Below are 16003 nucleotides of genomic sequence, written 5' to 3'. Positions count from 1 at the left end.
AAATTTACTTTCTCCAGCATTAAGATAACTTGTATTCTGCCACTAAAAGTCATGTTTTCTCTGAATAATTTTAAAGTATCAGCTGTAGACCACAACTTTGAATTAAAAAAAAAAAAAGTATGTCAAAGTAATCTTATAACTATTTTTGCACTCTTCTAACACTTAAAACTTTTTATAGTGTTTAAGACTTTTAACAGCCTGAAATTACCAACTCAGGCTGGCTCTCAACAGGCCAAACCAAGCAGCAGAGAGGTTGATGAAACAATGCAGGGAAGGTAAGATCTGCTACACTAGTTCTACACAGCTTCAACAGAAATAGCCAACTCAGGACCTTTGTGTCAAGTCAACAAGACTGTAGAAGAATTAGAGATACTATATTTCTATTACTATATATAGATCATCATATCTATATTGATATATCATTTCAATTCAAAAGTATTTAAATTACTGTTTTTCTAAAACACTTTGAAGTTTCTCAAAAAGAGTAACTTCAAAGTATTTTTTAAACCATATGATTTTGTATCCACAAGATATCATCATTTATGCTTACTAGTAAGCCCTAAGAAAACTTAAAGTGCCCTTTAAATCACTTGTTTATAATTCAAATCACAGCTGCATGTTAAGAAGTGCAATTCAGAATATAATCCATCAGTAAAATTTAACCCTTATATTTGAACAAAAGTCACTTCTAAAAGTTACTCGCTCGAGCACCTTTGATGGTTATAAGCAAGATTACGAGAAGTGCGGGACAAAAAAAAAAAAAAAAAAGAAAAAATCAAACACTACATCAAAATTTTCAAGACACCTGTTTCAAAATAAGGTGTAATTCTTACATACTTTGACTCCTCCCTTCTCACAATACACCAGAAGTTGTGAAAAAAAGTGTAACAGGGCTCACCTAGCCACATCTTCTTGAAAATTGACTTACCTTCTTTTCTTCTTTCACTTTGTGAGTTTTCTTCTTCATTTTTTTATCATCCAATTCTTGATCTGATGTAATAGCAGGGTTATCTATGCCTCCCTTCCATGTTTCTACAGGTGAAAGAAGTGGGTCTTCTTCACTTCCACGATGTCTTCCTTTTCTTTTAGTTTTAGAGGTGGTAAAAGCCTCATCATCACTTGCATCTGAATGCGTTCTCCTATAGTAAGATTTAGCTTTGCTAAACAGTGTCTTAGACTTATATTTGTATTTTGAAGGCCTTCTTTCTCCGTGACTTCTAGATATTCTATCAGAATACCCATTTTCTTCATCGCCTTGGGTATTTATAACAATTGAGTTTCGAACTTTTATAATACGATTCTGACTATCATCCGGAACTGCGTAGATATCATCTGCAAAGCCTTTATGTTTGAAAATTGTGTCAACAGGGTCAGCATAATTATCAGATTGGTCTATATTTTCTGGTGGTGCTGTAGGCACTCGAGAAGGCTGTTTCCTGGGATTTTTACAAATACCTGCCTCAATTGTTTTCAGAAGATTGGGATCCAGTTTTTTCACGTTTGTTTTTGGAACAAGTGGTTTCGGTTTTATTGGGGGAGGCACTTTATGGTTGCGTTCATGGTCGTGACAATTGAGTGGTGTACTGTGAATAGGATACTCATTTCCTTCCAGGTCCARTCGGTACTTTGAACGGTCACTAGGTGTTGGAAGCAACCTTACATCATCACCAATTGGACTGTAAGGTGGTGGTCCTTCCGTATCATCCTCTGAATCTGGATAATTATAGTCAAGGGAACTTCCTCTGGGAGATCTTGGAAAAACATCTTCACTTGTATGTGTTGTTTCCCTTGTGCTGTCTGACATATAAGAATTTTCAATCATGTTTTTCTTCTCTAATACATCACTGAAGAACAATGTGAAAACCTCAGTTTGACGATGATATTGAGATAATGAATATAAAGCTGTAAACTTCGCAGTAATCTCTGTTGCTATGTGTTCTCCTTCAGTCATGAGCTCCTTGATTGCTTCATTCTCAAAGAAGTCTGCCTGGCTATCAGTAACAGCCACTAACTGGACTGGAATTGTATCCTGAACTTCAGAAAGAAACGCCCGAAGCATTCCCATGGATGCCTTCCGCTTGGCAGAATAAACCAGTATATATCCGTGAACGAGTTCATCTTTCCTTACACCAATTGAAGAATGGTATGATAAAATAGTTATTTGTATTCGCCGCCTCTTTTCTCCTATTATTTTATCAAGCATCAAAGAATTACTCTGACCAGCCTGAGCAGCACTACAGGAGTGAGAATCAAGGAAGGGTGAAAGAATGAGATCCACGCTAAATGGATCACCACACATGGCACACATCACAATTCTCAAGTCAGCTTCTGACAGATCTTTAATGGTAGGAACTGGACTTACAACATCAAAATTGTGTTTAACTGCCTCCAGTACTCCCCTCAAAGCTTGTTTTATTTGGGTCTCATTAAACTTGCGTGGGTATGTACCAGCAGGCACATCTACAAAAGGACACTGTAATTTGTTGGCCAACTGTTGACCTTGGTGTCTCAGAATAGGTAGATTCTTGCTAATGCTGTCCCTCTGGTTAGCCAATATTAATGTAAATGGAAGATTAGCCATATACTTGTCTCTCCTTATCTGAGATGCTTCAGTCCTTATTTTTCCAATGCACTCTCCAATAAAGTTTAGTGATTCAATAGAGTTAAACACACAGAAACAACCATGTGGTTTGAAGGTAGAGGTCCATAGCTGAGTCAACAGGTATGGGGATTTTGCATCAACTGGCCTAAGATCTAGTTCATATATTTTTCCATCTAAGGCATATTCATCATCAGTGGATTGTGTGCGAATTTCGTTTGCCAATTCTTGTGCAAGGCCATCTTTGCCCAAAATGAAAAGATTAACTTTATCAATGTTGGCACTATCATAGTATAAATTTGAGCGGCCATGGTCCAGTTGCAGAAGACTGTTGGCAAGTAACTGCTCTACTTTAATGTCCATGCAATTTTGGCCACTGAGACAAGTTTCTTTAGTTGGGTGATAAACAAAACCTATGTGTTTAAGCAGAAGAGATTCTCTATCAGGTGCAAGTTTCTGTAAAGCTTTGTATCTAGGCTCTTCACTCAGAACTGCATGAATTTCACTCATTTTATCTGAACTAGGCGTTGCATTAAGATCCAAGTCATAAAACAGCTCTGAATGTTCAAAAAGCATTTCCTGAAACTCCTCTTTGGCTTTTTCAACAATCTCCCTCTGATGCCTGCTATACACTTCCTTACTATCTGCATCAGTGATGTATTTGAACGCTTCATCCTCCATTACAAAACATATAACTTCCTCCCACGGCTGTCCAGGTGAAATGAACTGGATTTTCTCAAGAGTTTTTTTGAACTTCTCCTTCATTTCAACCCTTCTTTTTTCAGATATAAGATGCTGTACATGGTTTTGATAAACTTTTTCTGCTTCTAGTGTAGTAAGAAGGTCAAACGGAATCCTTCTGTCATTCACTTTATCTATATGGTCAGTTTCATCCCAGGGTGTTTTTTCAAGCACCACAAAACATGACTGGAAGTCAGGCCTTTTCTCCATTAACTTCAAGGCTTCTGACCAGCTCAAGTGTTCAATCTCATCGAGATTTGACAGAAGATTATTAAGAGCTCTCGGCAATGCATTAACATATTCTTCTCTTCTTTTTCTAATATGTTCCTGTTTAAGTTGCTCTATGTGTTTTGAAAATGTATTTTTGGCCTTTTTTGTTCCTTCCAAGTTTATGTATTCCTCATAATCAGGATGATTTTTCAGTTTATTACTAACAGTTTTCCAAGTTGCATGATAGTCTCTCACAGTTTGGACAAGTTTTTCAAATTTATCTGTTGCAGTAACAACTAGTTGTCTTTGAGTTTTATAGGCATCCAGATAGGGTATTATTTTAGGTTTACCACGAGTTTTATCCATCATTTGTACCAGTGCAGTAAAACACGTTTCAACATTGACATTGAATCTTGCAGATGTTTCCACTACCACAAGGTTCTTTTTATTCGAAGCAAATGCCTGAACCTCTCGCAGATAATGATCCACACATTCATCACATTTCGTTGCTGCTATTATGATGGGTTTTTTAGATTTTGATAGTTGAATATAGAGATTATTAACAAATTTAAGTTGATCATCAAACTTTCTATTGCATCCTTGGCTGACATCAATGCATAATAAAAATCCATCTATGCTTAATTTCCCTTCAGGCATTTGTTTTTGCTCAAAGTCTTGCTCCAAGCCTAGCTGATCTGTGCAAATGTACATTAGTTTTTCTGCTGACTGCAATTTGGAGGCAGCTGCACGTTTTATATATGGTTGTAAATTCGTACTCCGATGAGGCAAGAAAGTCTGATCATCAATGAACTCAGTCTGTTCAATTACATGAATTCTGCATTCTATTCCATCCTCGCCACTTTGCGTTACGTCACCCCAGTACAAAAAGTGATCATTGTTAACAACTCTTCCTCCAAAGTCAATTGTGCTAAGCACAGAGGTATGCTCAGGGTAATATTCATCTGCTTTTGAACGAACGAATCTATTGCACAAACACGACTTTCCAACTCCACAGTTACCTTTATCCTTTTCAGTTCCAGATAGTCCAACAACACTAACAGCATAAGACGGGGGACGTGGCTCTTTGTTTTTTGCCATCATAACTTTCCTCTCATCCTTCTGCAAACATCAAGGTAATTGTATGTGGCTTTCATTCTGGAAGAGTTCCTACAAATTAAAGTTGTATATCCAGGGTTCCAGAAATAGCTTTCAGTTTTTCTTGCTTCCGCTCATCATGGAGAGAACCTCAAATACTCAGGATGGGCAAAATCATCTTCCTACAGAAAAGAAAAATATTGTTAAAAAATCTGCAGAAATTTCCCTCTAATATTCAAGATAGAAAAGAAATTTTTTGCTTGCTTACACTGAAACCGATTTCAACACATATGAAAATTTCCACAACTACTTCAAATGAGATCTTGAATTCAGATTTCATTCAAGTTAATGTTTTTTCTATCATAAGTTAAAAATAAGCAGTTTTTAGACACAGTTTAAGTAGTTTATCACCTACTAGAACAGAATACTTCTGGAAAAAGAAAAATTACTGTTTTCCTTCATAGCTTATAGGCACTAGACATTAGAAAGCATTTTATGCTTTAGCAGAATTCTCCCTATTACCTGTAAGGAAAGGCAAGTGAAATTTTACAATAGTTAATTCTTACCAAGGATAAATACAATACAAAAACCTCAAGACCCAACTCTATATTCACACACACACACACACTTCTATTCATGCACATAGCTCCCCTGAATAACACACTTACCTGCGTGAATAGTGACTTGTATGTACATTTGTAGGTTAGGTTTTAGGTTTCAATAAAACTTTCAAAATAAAAAGCTGTAAAACCAGGAAGTTGACAATGTGACTTAGTCTATACCTATTTGCAAAAGTAAATTACTGTATTTGTATATTAATGGAAAACTGCTTTTAAAGAGAATTTCCCAAACCTGATTTCTAAAGAAAAATACAAACATTGGCATACAGATACTGGAACATAAAAGTGACACTTAATTTTGAAATTTCAAAATTGCAGTGTAGTACCACTCCTACTGTCTCTAGGAAAAACAAAAGCTTTGAGTAGTTCTAAACAAAAATTAACATATCTCTGCTCAAACTTTCATGGAATTATTACAAGGTCCCAGTGGTTTTACTGATGCTATCATCTGGTATAAAGATTATCACTAACTCTCAGCTGTTGTTTTTTTTCCCCTGAATATATTGCATACATGCTGCAAATGGAGAAATATTTGCTGTTTTAGAAAAACTATATTATAAGCGTAATATGTAATATATTTTGATAAGAATTCTTCTCATTCTCATGGTAAAAAGAGAGCTCTCATATATAACTATAAATGGAAGGTACAGATTGCGCTTACCATTTTTACATGTATGGAGTACACAGTCACAAGATAAATGCATCTAAACATATGCATCTGTAAATAACTCAAATGTGAAGAAAAAAATTTATAAGGTCCATCAAAACCAAAATTTTAGTCTTGGTAACTCAGTTTAATTATTGGACAAATTTTACTTTCATTTTTGTCACTCTAAGGAATACCTTAGTAACAATTTGATGAGAATTGTTCTGTACTATCTTCTTTTAGTTTTAAAAAATTCATAAGATCCGCCACCCACAACCCTCTTGAAGTCTACTTTAATACTTCCCAAACTAATTCACGACTTTTAAATCTAATTTGAGCTTAAAGTAATGCTGCAGTAAACAAAGTATTTGTATCACTAAAAGTTATAATAAGAGATAAAAGTAGTGAAACCTTTCATATCTTGTACAGAATCAATGCCTGGTCAACAGAGCTTACCAACCGACAGTCTGTTAAAACCTGGAAACAGAAAACCAAGTTCTGATCAGAACCAAAATACTTATGTAAGAATCTTTGTAATGAAATTCTTTGAAATAAAAATACAAATATCTTAAAAAAATAGCTTCTGGTTACAGAAATATCATAGCCAAGAAAACTAAGTTCTGTTTTTACCAAAAAGTATGAATTTCATTGCAAAATGAAGGGGAAAGTAAACTCAGCTTAATTTTTATACTTGAGAGAGTTTTTCTGTTGCAAAAAGTGAAACTTTTATGATGTGTTTTAGGAATAATCTTTTTTTTTTTTTTTTAAAAAAAAACAGTTTACAAGGACATATTCATAAAGAGAATTTATATTTTAAATTGTTTTAGTTTCTCCACTATGTTTTTTTACATTCTTAAAACACAGAGATTTTACAGCTAACAGAAAATGACTCTGGGAGCAAAACTACTTAGCAAAAACAAATCCTTTGTGAGCAGTGTTTGTATTACTACAAATAAACCCAGTGTTTTCTTTTCCTTCTAAAGTGAAGCTTACTATTATGGCATCATTCAAACTATTAAAATGAAAAGTTTAGCTAGCACTTCTACTATAAACTATTTTCACAGAGCAACACATTTGACATGGACTAAACTGGAACACAAAATCTTCATCCACAAGATTATTTAATCTGGAGGATGTTATCAATTTGCAACTAGTCCATCAGGAATAATTAGTACATTCACACATCCTGCACCCTCACATAGCAAAAGTTATTTCTCCTCCAGCAGTAAGCATTTGGTCAAATTGATACATTTTTAAGACAGTAAGTACAAAGAATAAGGTGAAATGGGACACTTAAAGGAAAACATACACACGAACCTCATAAGATTTCTGAAATAAAAAATTTTTCAACATAATGGAAGTTAAGTCACTTAAAGATGTTTAAAACCAAGTTGATTTTTTTTCTTTTAAATATGATTTCTACTTTGCACTGATTGTATACTGCAAAGGTACAATGTTTCACAGAATGAAATATATTTTAACTAAGTAATAAATCTGGTGAATACATGACTTCATAATGCCTTCACATTTACTGCATAATCATATCAACTGGCTCCCTAAGAGGAAGATTTTTCTTTCCAGCATACCAGTAATTTTAAGGTACTATATAGTTTTGTGCCATTGTAAAATACATATGCAAGAAATTCACGATATTTTCATTATCTTACTTTAATCTGCTTAACTGTACTATAGCATAACAGGACATGGGAGAAAAAAACCATAAATTCAAAATATTCCAAGCCTCCTTTCACCCCAATATTTTCTGTTTGTTACAGCTGAGGAGGGGATAGGGGAGTTAGATTTCCCCAATTTATTTCAGTCTTTAGATAGAAATACTCTATTATTCTCTATCTGTAAACAGAAGGATTGTGAAGAACTACAGAACACAAAAACATATCACATCACTGCAAAAAGAATCTCTGAACTACAATCTTACCTTAGGACCTTGTCTCTAAGGGCTTTAAAATTTCAGAATTTCAAAATTTAATGTAATATACACTAGTATTCATTCACCCACCTTCCCCCTTAAACACAAGCTTATAAAGACCTAAAGCCCAAACTTACTCTTAGAAAAACAAGGTGCCAAGCAAGATGATTATCCTGCTGTGATCTTCCTGCAGTGATATCACACATTTAAGCAGTGTCCTTCAACAAGTCCTTCTGTGAGGGATCTGAAAACAAACAGTAAGATCCATTAATAACTTCAAAATGAAAGTGCACCCAGCAATCAGAGAAGCTACAGTTATGCATCAGAATCATATTCTTCATTTTAGATCTGCAAACGTAAATCAGAACTGAGAGCCCAAGCTGGATCTTTCTCTTAACTTATACCATCTAAATCATTTAAACACAACTATTAATTAACTGTAATTTCAGAAATTCAACCTGGTATTTTAACAGGACCTTGGTTGCAGAAGCCTCTCCTGAAAAAATGAATACAGTGCCTCAGATAACACAAACAAAACATGAGATTCCAAAAATTGCCAATCACTTGTAGAAAAATTTTTAATTCTAGAATATCTAGAATTTAGTTTTATAAGTTTAGTCTCATACTCGGTAAATACAAAGTATATAAAGTGAATATTTGTCCAAACATAAAATCTTACCACTAACAAGTACAGTTACTTCTACCTCAAAACCCTATTACCTGCAGTAAAGCACTTATAAATTGCAAGGTCTCACAGGCTGTAACTAATTGGAAATTGATAGCATAATTACATCTGAATATGGTGAACTCTGAACTAGGATACAAATACATTAGTATAGCCCTGATAAGTTCTGATTTTACCACAGGGATGCTGCTATAAAGTAATAAAAATGGAACAGGTGCTGTACTGGTAGAAACTCTCTTTTTAAGTTTGCACCCACAAAGCCAGACTTGGAATGCCAGGCCAATGGCACACATGTTAAGAAGCAGAAAAAAAAATCTGAGGCACTTGTCCTGGGTTATGATTTAAGCCACTTTTAACCAGGGAAAGGTATCCTTTTTTTAAAAAGCAAGATGCAAGCACCATGCTGTAAATGCACTACAGATGACATCAAAAAGGTAAGGCAAGGCTTCTTTTTTGTCAGTTATGACCATAGTCTCGGTAATTTCACTTTGCTTTTTGAGGAAGAGTATAGGTGATAACAAAAATCTAAGCCTCAGCAAACTTTTGGACAAAATAGGTTTAGCAAACAATAAGCAACATAGTAATATCACAGGAAAACTTCAAATCTCAATTTGTGGTAGCTAACACCACCAAAATTATAAGGGATCAGGTTATCAGCCTTGCACTAAGCCTAGCCTAGCTGCAAAGCTAAATTCTAGCACTTGAATGAGRAGACTGCAGGCAAGCCACATTCCCCACCCTTATCTCCTAGCTATGGCTCATGGCTAGGTGAGCAGAGCAGAGACATGGCACACACAAGGGAAAAGAGTATGGATCTCTGAAGAAGAGCATGTGAAAGAGGAGACAGGATGAGAGAAAAGAGCTTCCACCTGCAAGTGTGTGTCAGGGAGAAACTACCATCCTGCAGCACAGGCTTTACTACAAGACAAACCTAAAAGACAGGCCCCATGAGATCAACTAGAAGCATTAAGAGGTCAGAGAAAAACCCTACTTTGAAATACACATTTCTCAAAGTCCTCCCTCTGAGCAAAATTCTAAACGCTAGCATGGGATACCATATATTAACAACTAATAAACATTAAAATGGCATCAGCTATCATTATTTACTTTTTGAGGCTGCACAGGAACTTGCAGATGCATTCATAACCAAGTCAGAAATTTTCTGATATTCTGAAAATCAAAAGTTTTCTTCTGACTTTCTGAAACTGCTTTCTGAACCTCAATAGATTTACCATCAGCAGACCCAACACAGATCAAGCACAGATGTTGTCCACAAGACTCTCCCAAATTGCTCATGACTACAACAAATTGAGAAGCTGAAAACACTGCCAACAGGGAAAGTAAAACATGTTTTCCTACAGTCCTTTACTAACTCTTCATTTTGCCAAGGTAAACATTCAGTTAGGGACCGCTATTTTTCAAGGTTAGTTTCAATTATCAGAGTGTCTTGTCACAGCATTTGTGCATTAGTTGGCCACCGCAAGCCCTCCAAGCAAAGAAAAGCACACATGAAAAAAATTGGCCGTCACATCCCAGTCTGCTTTGTAGGTTATGTGAATATAGCAACTGAAAGTCATTGAGGCCTCTGTTGTGGATCACAAAAATCAAACCGAACACACTAAATATCACTGAAACGGTTTGTAGGATGGTTTTTTTTTTGAGTGTACAGCATCTTCAAGTATCAAGAATCTTGATTTCAAGAAAGATATATCTTTGGATTCAGGTTACTGCTGACAGTAAGTTTGTATACTGTCATCCCTTACTTCACACTTTTTGAGAACCAAAACTTGGAATCAGAAAGTACTTAATATGGTATCTGAACTCCAAGACCTATACCTACATCAGTAACTGCAACTCTACTCAAAACATAATACAATAAAAATTTAAATTAAGGACCAATAAAATCCAATGTTGATGTAACTTAAAAGTTGTTACTTCTCATTCAGTATTCACCAAGAGGTGGTACTTTTTTTTTTTTTTTTTTTAACTCTCTTAAGCTTAAGAAGTGCTCTCTTCAAATCAAAACCTTTTTCAGAAACAAAACCAGATCTGGAGTGCATTAACACCATCTTGCCAAAAACGTCAATTCACCAAAGTTTGTGGATGGTCACTCAACATTTCCAGTCATCTTTACTAATAGCCAATGCGCTTGCATTCACAAGCGCTGATAGTCTTAGCAAAGTAGCTGTACTTGAAATCTTATTTTTAATAAGGGTTAATGCAATATTCCCTGGTAAAATTCTGCAAGTATCAGCCAACACTAGGAAAAAAAGATTCAAATTGCTTATCAGAAAATAAGCTTAACCAAGCAATAACAAGACAGTAAGGGACAATGTCTTAAAACATCTTCAACGGTGATGCTCAAGCCAAACAGGGGTCCGGTCCAGTGGTATGGTGATCAGTTGTGCTAAGTAAACAGAGGATGAGAATGGACTACCCCAACCGTTGTTCATTTCCAATTCAGTTATGACAGTCAACTACCATCCTTAAAGCAACTGTATAACCTAGAGTTTTTTCTCTTATTAACTGATTACATTGCTTTTGTATGTGAAAATTTGACTGTCCAACTTGATATTACAAATCAGTGCAACACTGGGTTTCAAAACATAAGCTCAACATTCTTAGTTCTCAATAAATTTACTAAGTTTCTCCTATTAATAATAATAGTTTTAAGACCTCCAGCGTACCATACCCAGAATTAAATCAAGGCCTAAACTTTATTTCTAAACTCAGAACAGAACATCATTCCTCAGCTGGAATCCTGTATTCCAGGAGCATCTATTATGATTGTTACTGTTAGCAAAGAAGAAAAAAAAAAGTTTACACAAATTATATCAAGATACAATACACAGGTAAACTGCAAAGGTTCCAGTTATCATCACTACACAAGTCTGAACTTAGGGCTTAAGTTATCTATCTACAGATTTTCAAATACCTGAGAGCATTCAATATAGATACAAAGCCTTATTTTAAAGGCAAAATAAATAATAAAAGCTTCAGGAAAAAATAAATTCTTAATCCCTTTTGCACAGGAGAAGCTTCTACTCAAGATATTCATATCTCTCATGGAAGTTTCTTAGTGTGAGACTACCTGATCATGCTATTTACAAAGTTGTTCGGGAAAATCACAAGAGAACCAATAAGTATTGCAAAGGGCATCCAAGACAGAACTGATAAAAATATAAGAAAGAAAATGAAGGAGACCAGGAGAGAGGGATCAAGGTAGGCACAGAAACAGAGCTAAAAATGTATTTGCCACAAAAGAAAAGATTAAAATCCTGAAAACAGCAACTACAACAAATTTCACTGATACACATATCTGGATCATTAACATGTTATTTTACTTGATGAGGAACTGCAGCATAGAATCTAGGACTTGATACTAGAAGTTTTGAGACTTAATTCAACTAGTGAGTTATTTGACCTTGTACAAAACCACGTCTTTCCCCTTAATTTCCACCTGTGTAAAATGAGAATACCTGCTATCTCCTTCTTCTTAAATTCTTTAAGAAATGAGCAAATGAAAAGCCATACAGTAAGCAGCAAATAATATTATGCATAATTAGCAAATTTACATAAATTAATGCTAAGATGTAAAAATACATACATGCCCAATATTGTGCGTGTAGGCATTTGTTTTACTTTTATAAAAGCAAACATACTTCTGTTATGCTAGTACATCAACGGATGCAGAACTAAGAAACAATTCCAATTTACCATAAAATATCTAGAAATAGTCACAGAGTAATTATTTAACTTTCACATGGAGAAAAGCACAGTGAACATTCATATTCAAAATAATTTCACTACAATTGCTTCATATTTTCCTGCCAGGAATTTTGAACTCATTTTTCTTTACCATAAATATTCTATTAAAGATCCACAAAAATAATGAAGTGATGAGAGGATTCAAAGAATAATCTGTAAAATGTAATACCCTTAAAAGTACTTTCTAAAACGGATGAAAAAACAGGAATATTCCATCTTAATTACACTGACCTTTAGTCTGAGAATTCTCAGAAAGAGAACTGATCAAGTGTTGTGCTCCCTTTAAGTTATTAATAAACACAAGTAAAAGGAAAAAAAATCTTGACAGTTTAATATATAATTCCCAGTGTTATCTGGACTATTTGAAACTAAAGATTTTTTTTTTTAATTATAAGTACAGCAGAACACCTTAAGAACAGTAGTTAAGTAAGAAAATCGTTATTTACTTCAAACATCTACTTAAAATGGACAGACAAATTAAGTTAGTCTGCACTACAAAGACGCAGATAGTTTGACTATCCCAGGATAGCCATGCTTACAAAGCCCCCTGGTGGTGATGCGGCATATACTAGCAAAAGGAGTTCTTGCCAGTGTAGTAAACTATCTTTGCAAACAACATAAGCTCCACTGAAAAGCATTCTTTCACTATCATATGAATACATTACAGGTCTTACTCCCGTAGGTGCATTATTAATGGATGTGATATTTTCAGTTTGCTAACCAACATAATTATGCTAGCAGAACTTAATACTGACTATTTGGCTTCACAAACTTCCATTCTTTCAGTAAAGGTCAGACAGTTTCATCCCTGAAGGATGCCTTACACATATATAATTTTAAGAACACACTACGTAATAGTCTATTAAAAATAATGATGTGGAGTATTTTAAAGATCTATGCAAAATATTCCTGAAGGATGCCAGTACATGGGATTTATCTTTTGTTAAGAAAGCACCTTTGGAAGTCTTAATCCACTGCCAGCATCCTTTTAATACCTTTATTAAACAAAATGGAAATATTTTAGTACCATCTACTCAAATAACAACTCCCAAAGGGGAAACTTATACAGAACAATCCATCATTATGATTAGCGCATTTTTTTGCTGTAAACTTTGCACATGGAAAAATGACTATGGTTTTAAAAAAGCACATTTCATCTTCAAACTCAAAATATGTACACCATTTGACTCTATTCATGCTAAATATAGGATTTTAAAACAATTTAGCCTGAGCATTAAGTAATTATTTAATTGGATTATTTTATACGTGCAACACCTTTAGGTAAAATAAAGTCCAGTATCAGTTAGAGGTAGACATTTGGTTGCAATTATTTACTTTTATTACACTGCTGGCAGTTGCTTTATATAGGGATACTTTTAAAAAATGCATACTATTTATGTTCAGTATGTTCCAAGTTTAAAAGCAACTTGTTATAATGCAACAAGCTAGTGATAATGTAACAAATGCTTAAACAATTTCTGATACTTGAAGTATTATACAGACTCTTAAAAAAAACCCCTACTATATTAACATCATACTTAGTTAAGCTATAGCAATACTGAGTTCCAGCAGAGTACTATTAAAAGATTTTAGCACATCTTAAAAATAATTTTCAAAGAAGGCATGAAGGAAAATATATACTCTTAAAAAATGCACCTGGATGCTTATTTGTAATACGCTCATTTTAGATACATACTACAAGTTTTAAATATGTACAGTTTTCTTGAGAAAACACGTAACTGGCCACTGATGTCACTGCTGAAAACAGCTCCCATACTAAAAAACCTTATGAAGGTAAGACAGCACAACAGGAAAATGCTACCTATTAACTCCTCATTCATTTATAAAACAAGTATACAAGTATCAGTGTTGTAACTGGCTTCAATGCACAGGTTTAAAATGGATGCGCGCTTGATCAGCAAATGCTGCTTTACTGTTTTACTCTGAAATGTAGAGTTTTTAAATGTCTGTTGAGGATTTTTATTAAGAAAAAAAGAAAATCCTCGAGTTATCTGCATGACATTAAACTCAAGAATACACACATACCCCCACAGGCCTATTTTGGTCTAGATTAAAAACGTTTGCCTCCTACTTATTAAGGAAATCTTCAACACTAAAGATACCAAAAGCAATATGAGAGAGGGCAAAGGGGGATACAGAGGAAGGGTGGAGTGGATTCTGGGGGGAAGGTGGCAAGTGTGTCTTCCTTTCCTGAGTAAACAGCCTTTCTTCTATTTTTAATATAACAGAGTTTTACAACCCTTATATCCTATATTTAACAAACTGTGGTGTTATATCTGTGTATCGCTGGTGCTTTCCTTGGGTGGAGAGTCTAAAGGTTATGCCGGTTGAAGGGATTCAAAATGCTTGAAAGCTGCAAGACTGCAACTGGCTACCCTATTTCAAAGGCTTAAAATCCACCTGGTGGAAAAACAGAAATGCACACACATCATTAGGAGAGTGAAGTTTTCTGAGATTTAATTTCCAGCAATATTTGAAGGTGAAGAGAAGGAGGAGGAGAACTGACAACTGCTCAAATCTGTTAGAGAAGGAAAAGAACAGAGAACCCAAGAATGAGTAAAGAGGGGAGAAGAGGAGAAAAAGAGGCACAGAGAAAGGGGAGCAGAAAGGATAAAAGAGGCAGGAGGAAAAGAAGGGAGGAAGCCAAAGGAGTAGAGAGGGAAAAGGGGAATGAGGAAGGAAGGAGCGAGGAGCAGGGAAGCTCCCCTTCCTGCCTTCCTCCCTCCCCGGAGAGCCGTGACCAGCTGGCAGCCTCGTACAGCAGGCTCAGACCCTCCCATTGCTCAGGCCTTCATCACCTGTCTGGGACCAGGCGCTCCGCTCCCTGCCCTTCCCGCCGCCCCTCCCCGGCGCGGAGGCACCCGGGGGGAGCCAGCTCCCCTCTCCCCGCGCCGTTCCCGGCCCTCCGAGCCGGTTACGGCCAGCGGCCGCCGCACCGGCTCGCCGGCCGCCGCCTCCTCCCGCCGCCGGGCCGGCCCGCGCCGCTCCGGGCCGGGCCGAGTCCCGGGGGACCGGATTCCTCCCCTCACCTCGCGCCGTCGGGATCCGGCTCCTCCGCGGCGGCGGGAGCAGCTGCATTCCCGGGACGCTCCCTCCGCGCCGGCGCCCCTGGCGGCTTCTCCTCCCCGCGGGGCTCTCTCCGCTCTCCGGCCCGCGGCTCCCGAGCGCTCCCGGCCGCCACAGTCTCGTCCCGCCTCTCCGCTCCCTCCCCGGCGCTCTCGGCTCAGTAATGGCGGCCGCCGAGCTTCCCCGGCTCTCGCTTCGCTGACGGAGTCTCTCTCTCCCCCTAACTTTACCTCAGCAGCTTCCCTCCCCTCCCCCTCCCTCCCGCCGCCGCGGCTCAGCGCGCGCCCGCCCGACCAGCTGCGCGTGCGCGGGGAAGAGCCTCTTCCTGCCGCCGCTGGATTCCCTGGGAAGCCTGGGATGGTGCGCGCGGCCGGCCGCCAGCTGCGCGCGCACGCGCGCCGCCTCGTCTCCCCCTCCCTCTCCCAGCCCGTGTGGGCACGCGCGCCGGGAGCCGAGGGGCAGAAGGCCGCGGGTTCTAGTCCCGCCTCAGACAGTGAGTCAGGCCGCGAGCTCGCGGCGTTGCGTGAGCGAAACTTAAAGGTGCCTGCGCGCGGCGGGCAGGGCGGGAGCGTGGCCGTTACACCCGCTCTGTCGGGCCGGAGAGCCGCTCCGGGCTGCCTCCCCG

At 37.4% G+C, this 16003-nt stretch overlaps 1 protein-coding gene across 7 annotated transcripts in view; it reads right to left on the bottom strand.

The window, feature by feature from the left end:
- The window catches only part of ARHGAP5 (Rho GTPase activating protein 5), a 50802-nt gene extending 35208 nt beyond the window's left edge, over positions 1–15594 (bottom strand). For 5 of the 7 annotated variants that reach the window (XM_026090908.1, XM_026090911.1, XM_026090912.1 and 2 more), the window contains exons 1-4: positions 15342–15594; positions 7976–8082; positions 6323–6388; positions 929–4827 (exon numbers count right to left, since the gene is read on the bottom strand). In XM_026090908.1, coding sequence (XP_025946693.1) covers positions 929–4651 — 3723 coding nt within the window. In that variant the 5' untranslated portion in view covers positions 4652–4827; positions 6323–6388; positions 7976–8082; positions 15342–15594. Of the gene's footprint in view, positions 1–928; positions 4828–5926; positions 6047–6322; positions 6389–7975; positions 8083–15341 lie in introns of those variants that run through there. The other 2 variants (XM_026090909.1, XM_026090910.1) reach the window with 2 other exon arrangements.
- Between the last annotated feature and the right edge of the window lie 409 nt (positions 15595–16003).

The sequence above is a fragment of the Apteryx rowi genome, unplaced genomic scaffold (genome assembly GCF_003343035.1).
Source record: "Apteryx rowi isolate R43461 unplaced genomic scaffold, aptRow1 scaffold_880, whole genome shotgun sequence".
Taxonomy (NCBI): domain Eukaryota; kingdom Metazoa; phylum Chordata; class Aves; order Apterygiformes; family Apterygidae; genus Apteryx; species Apteryx rowi.
Note: the sequence above shows the minus strand (reverse complement) of the source record. Positions and strands in the feature narration are given on the sequence as shown.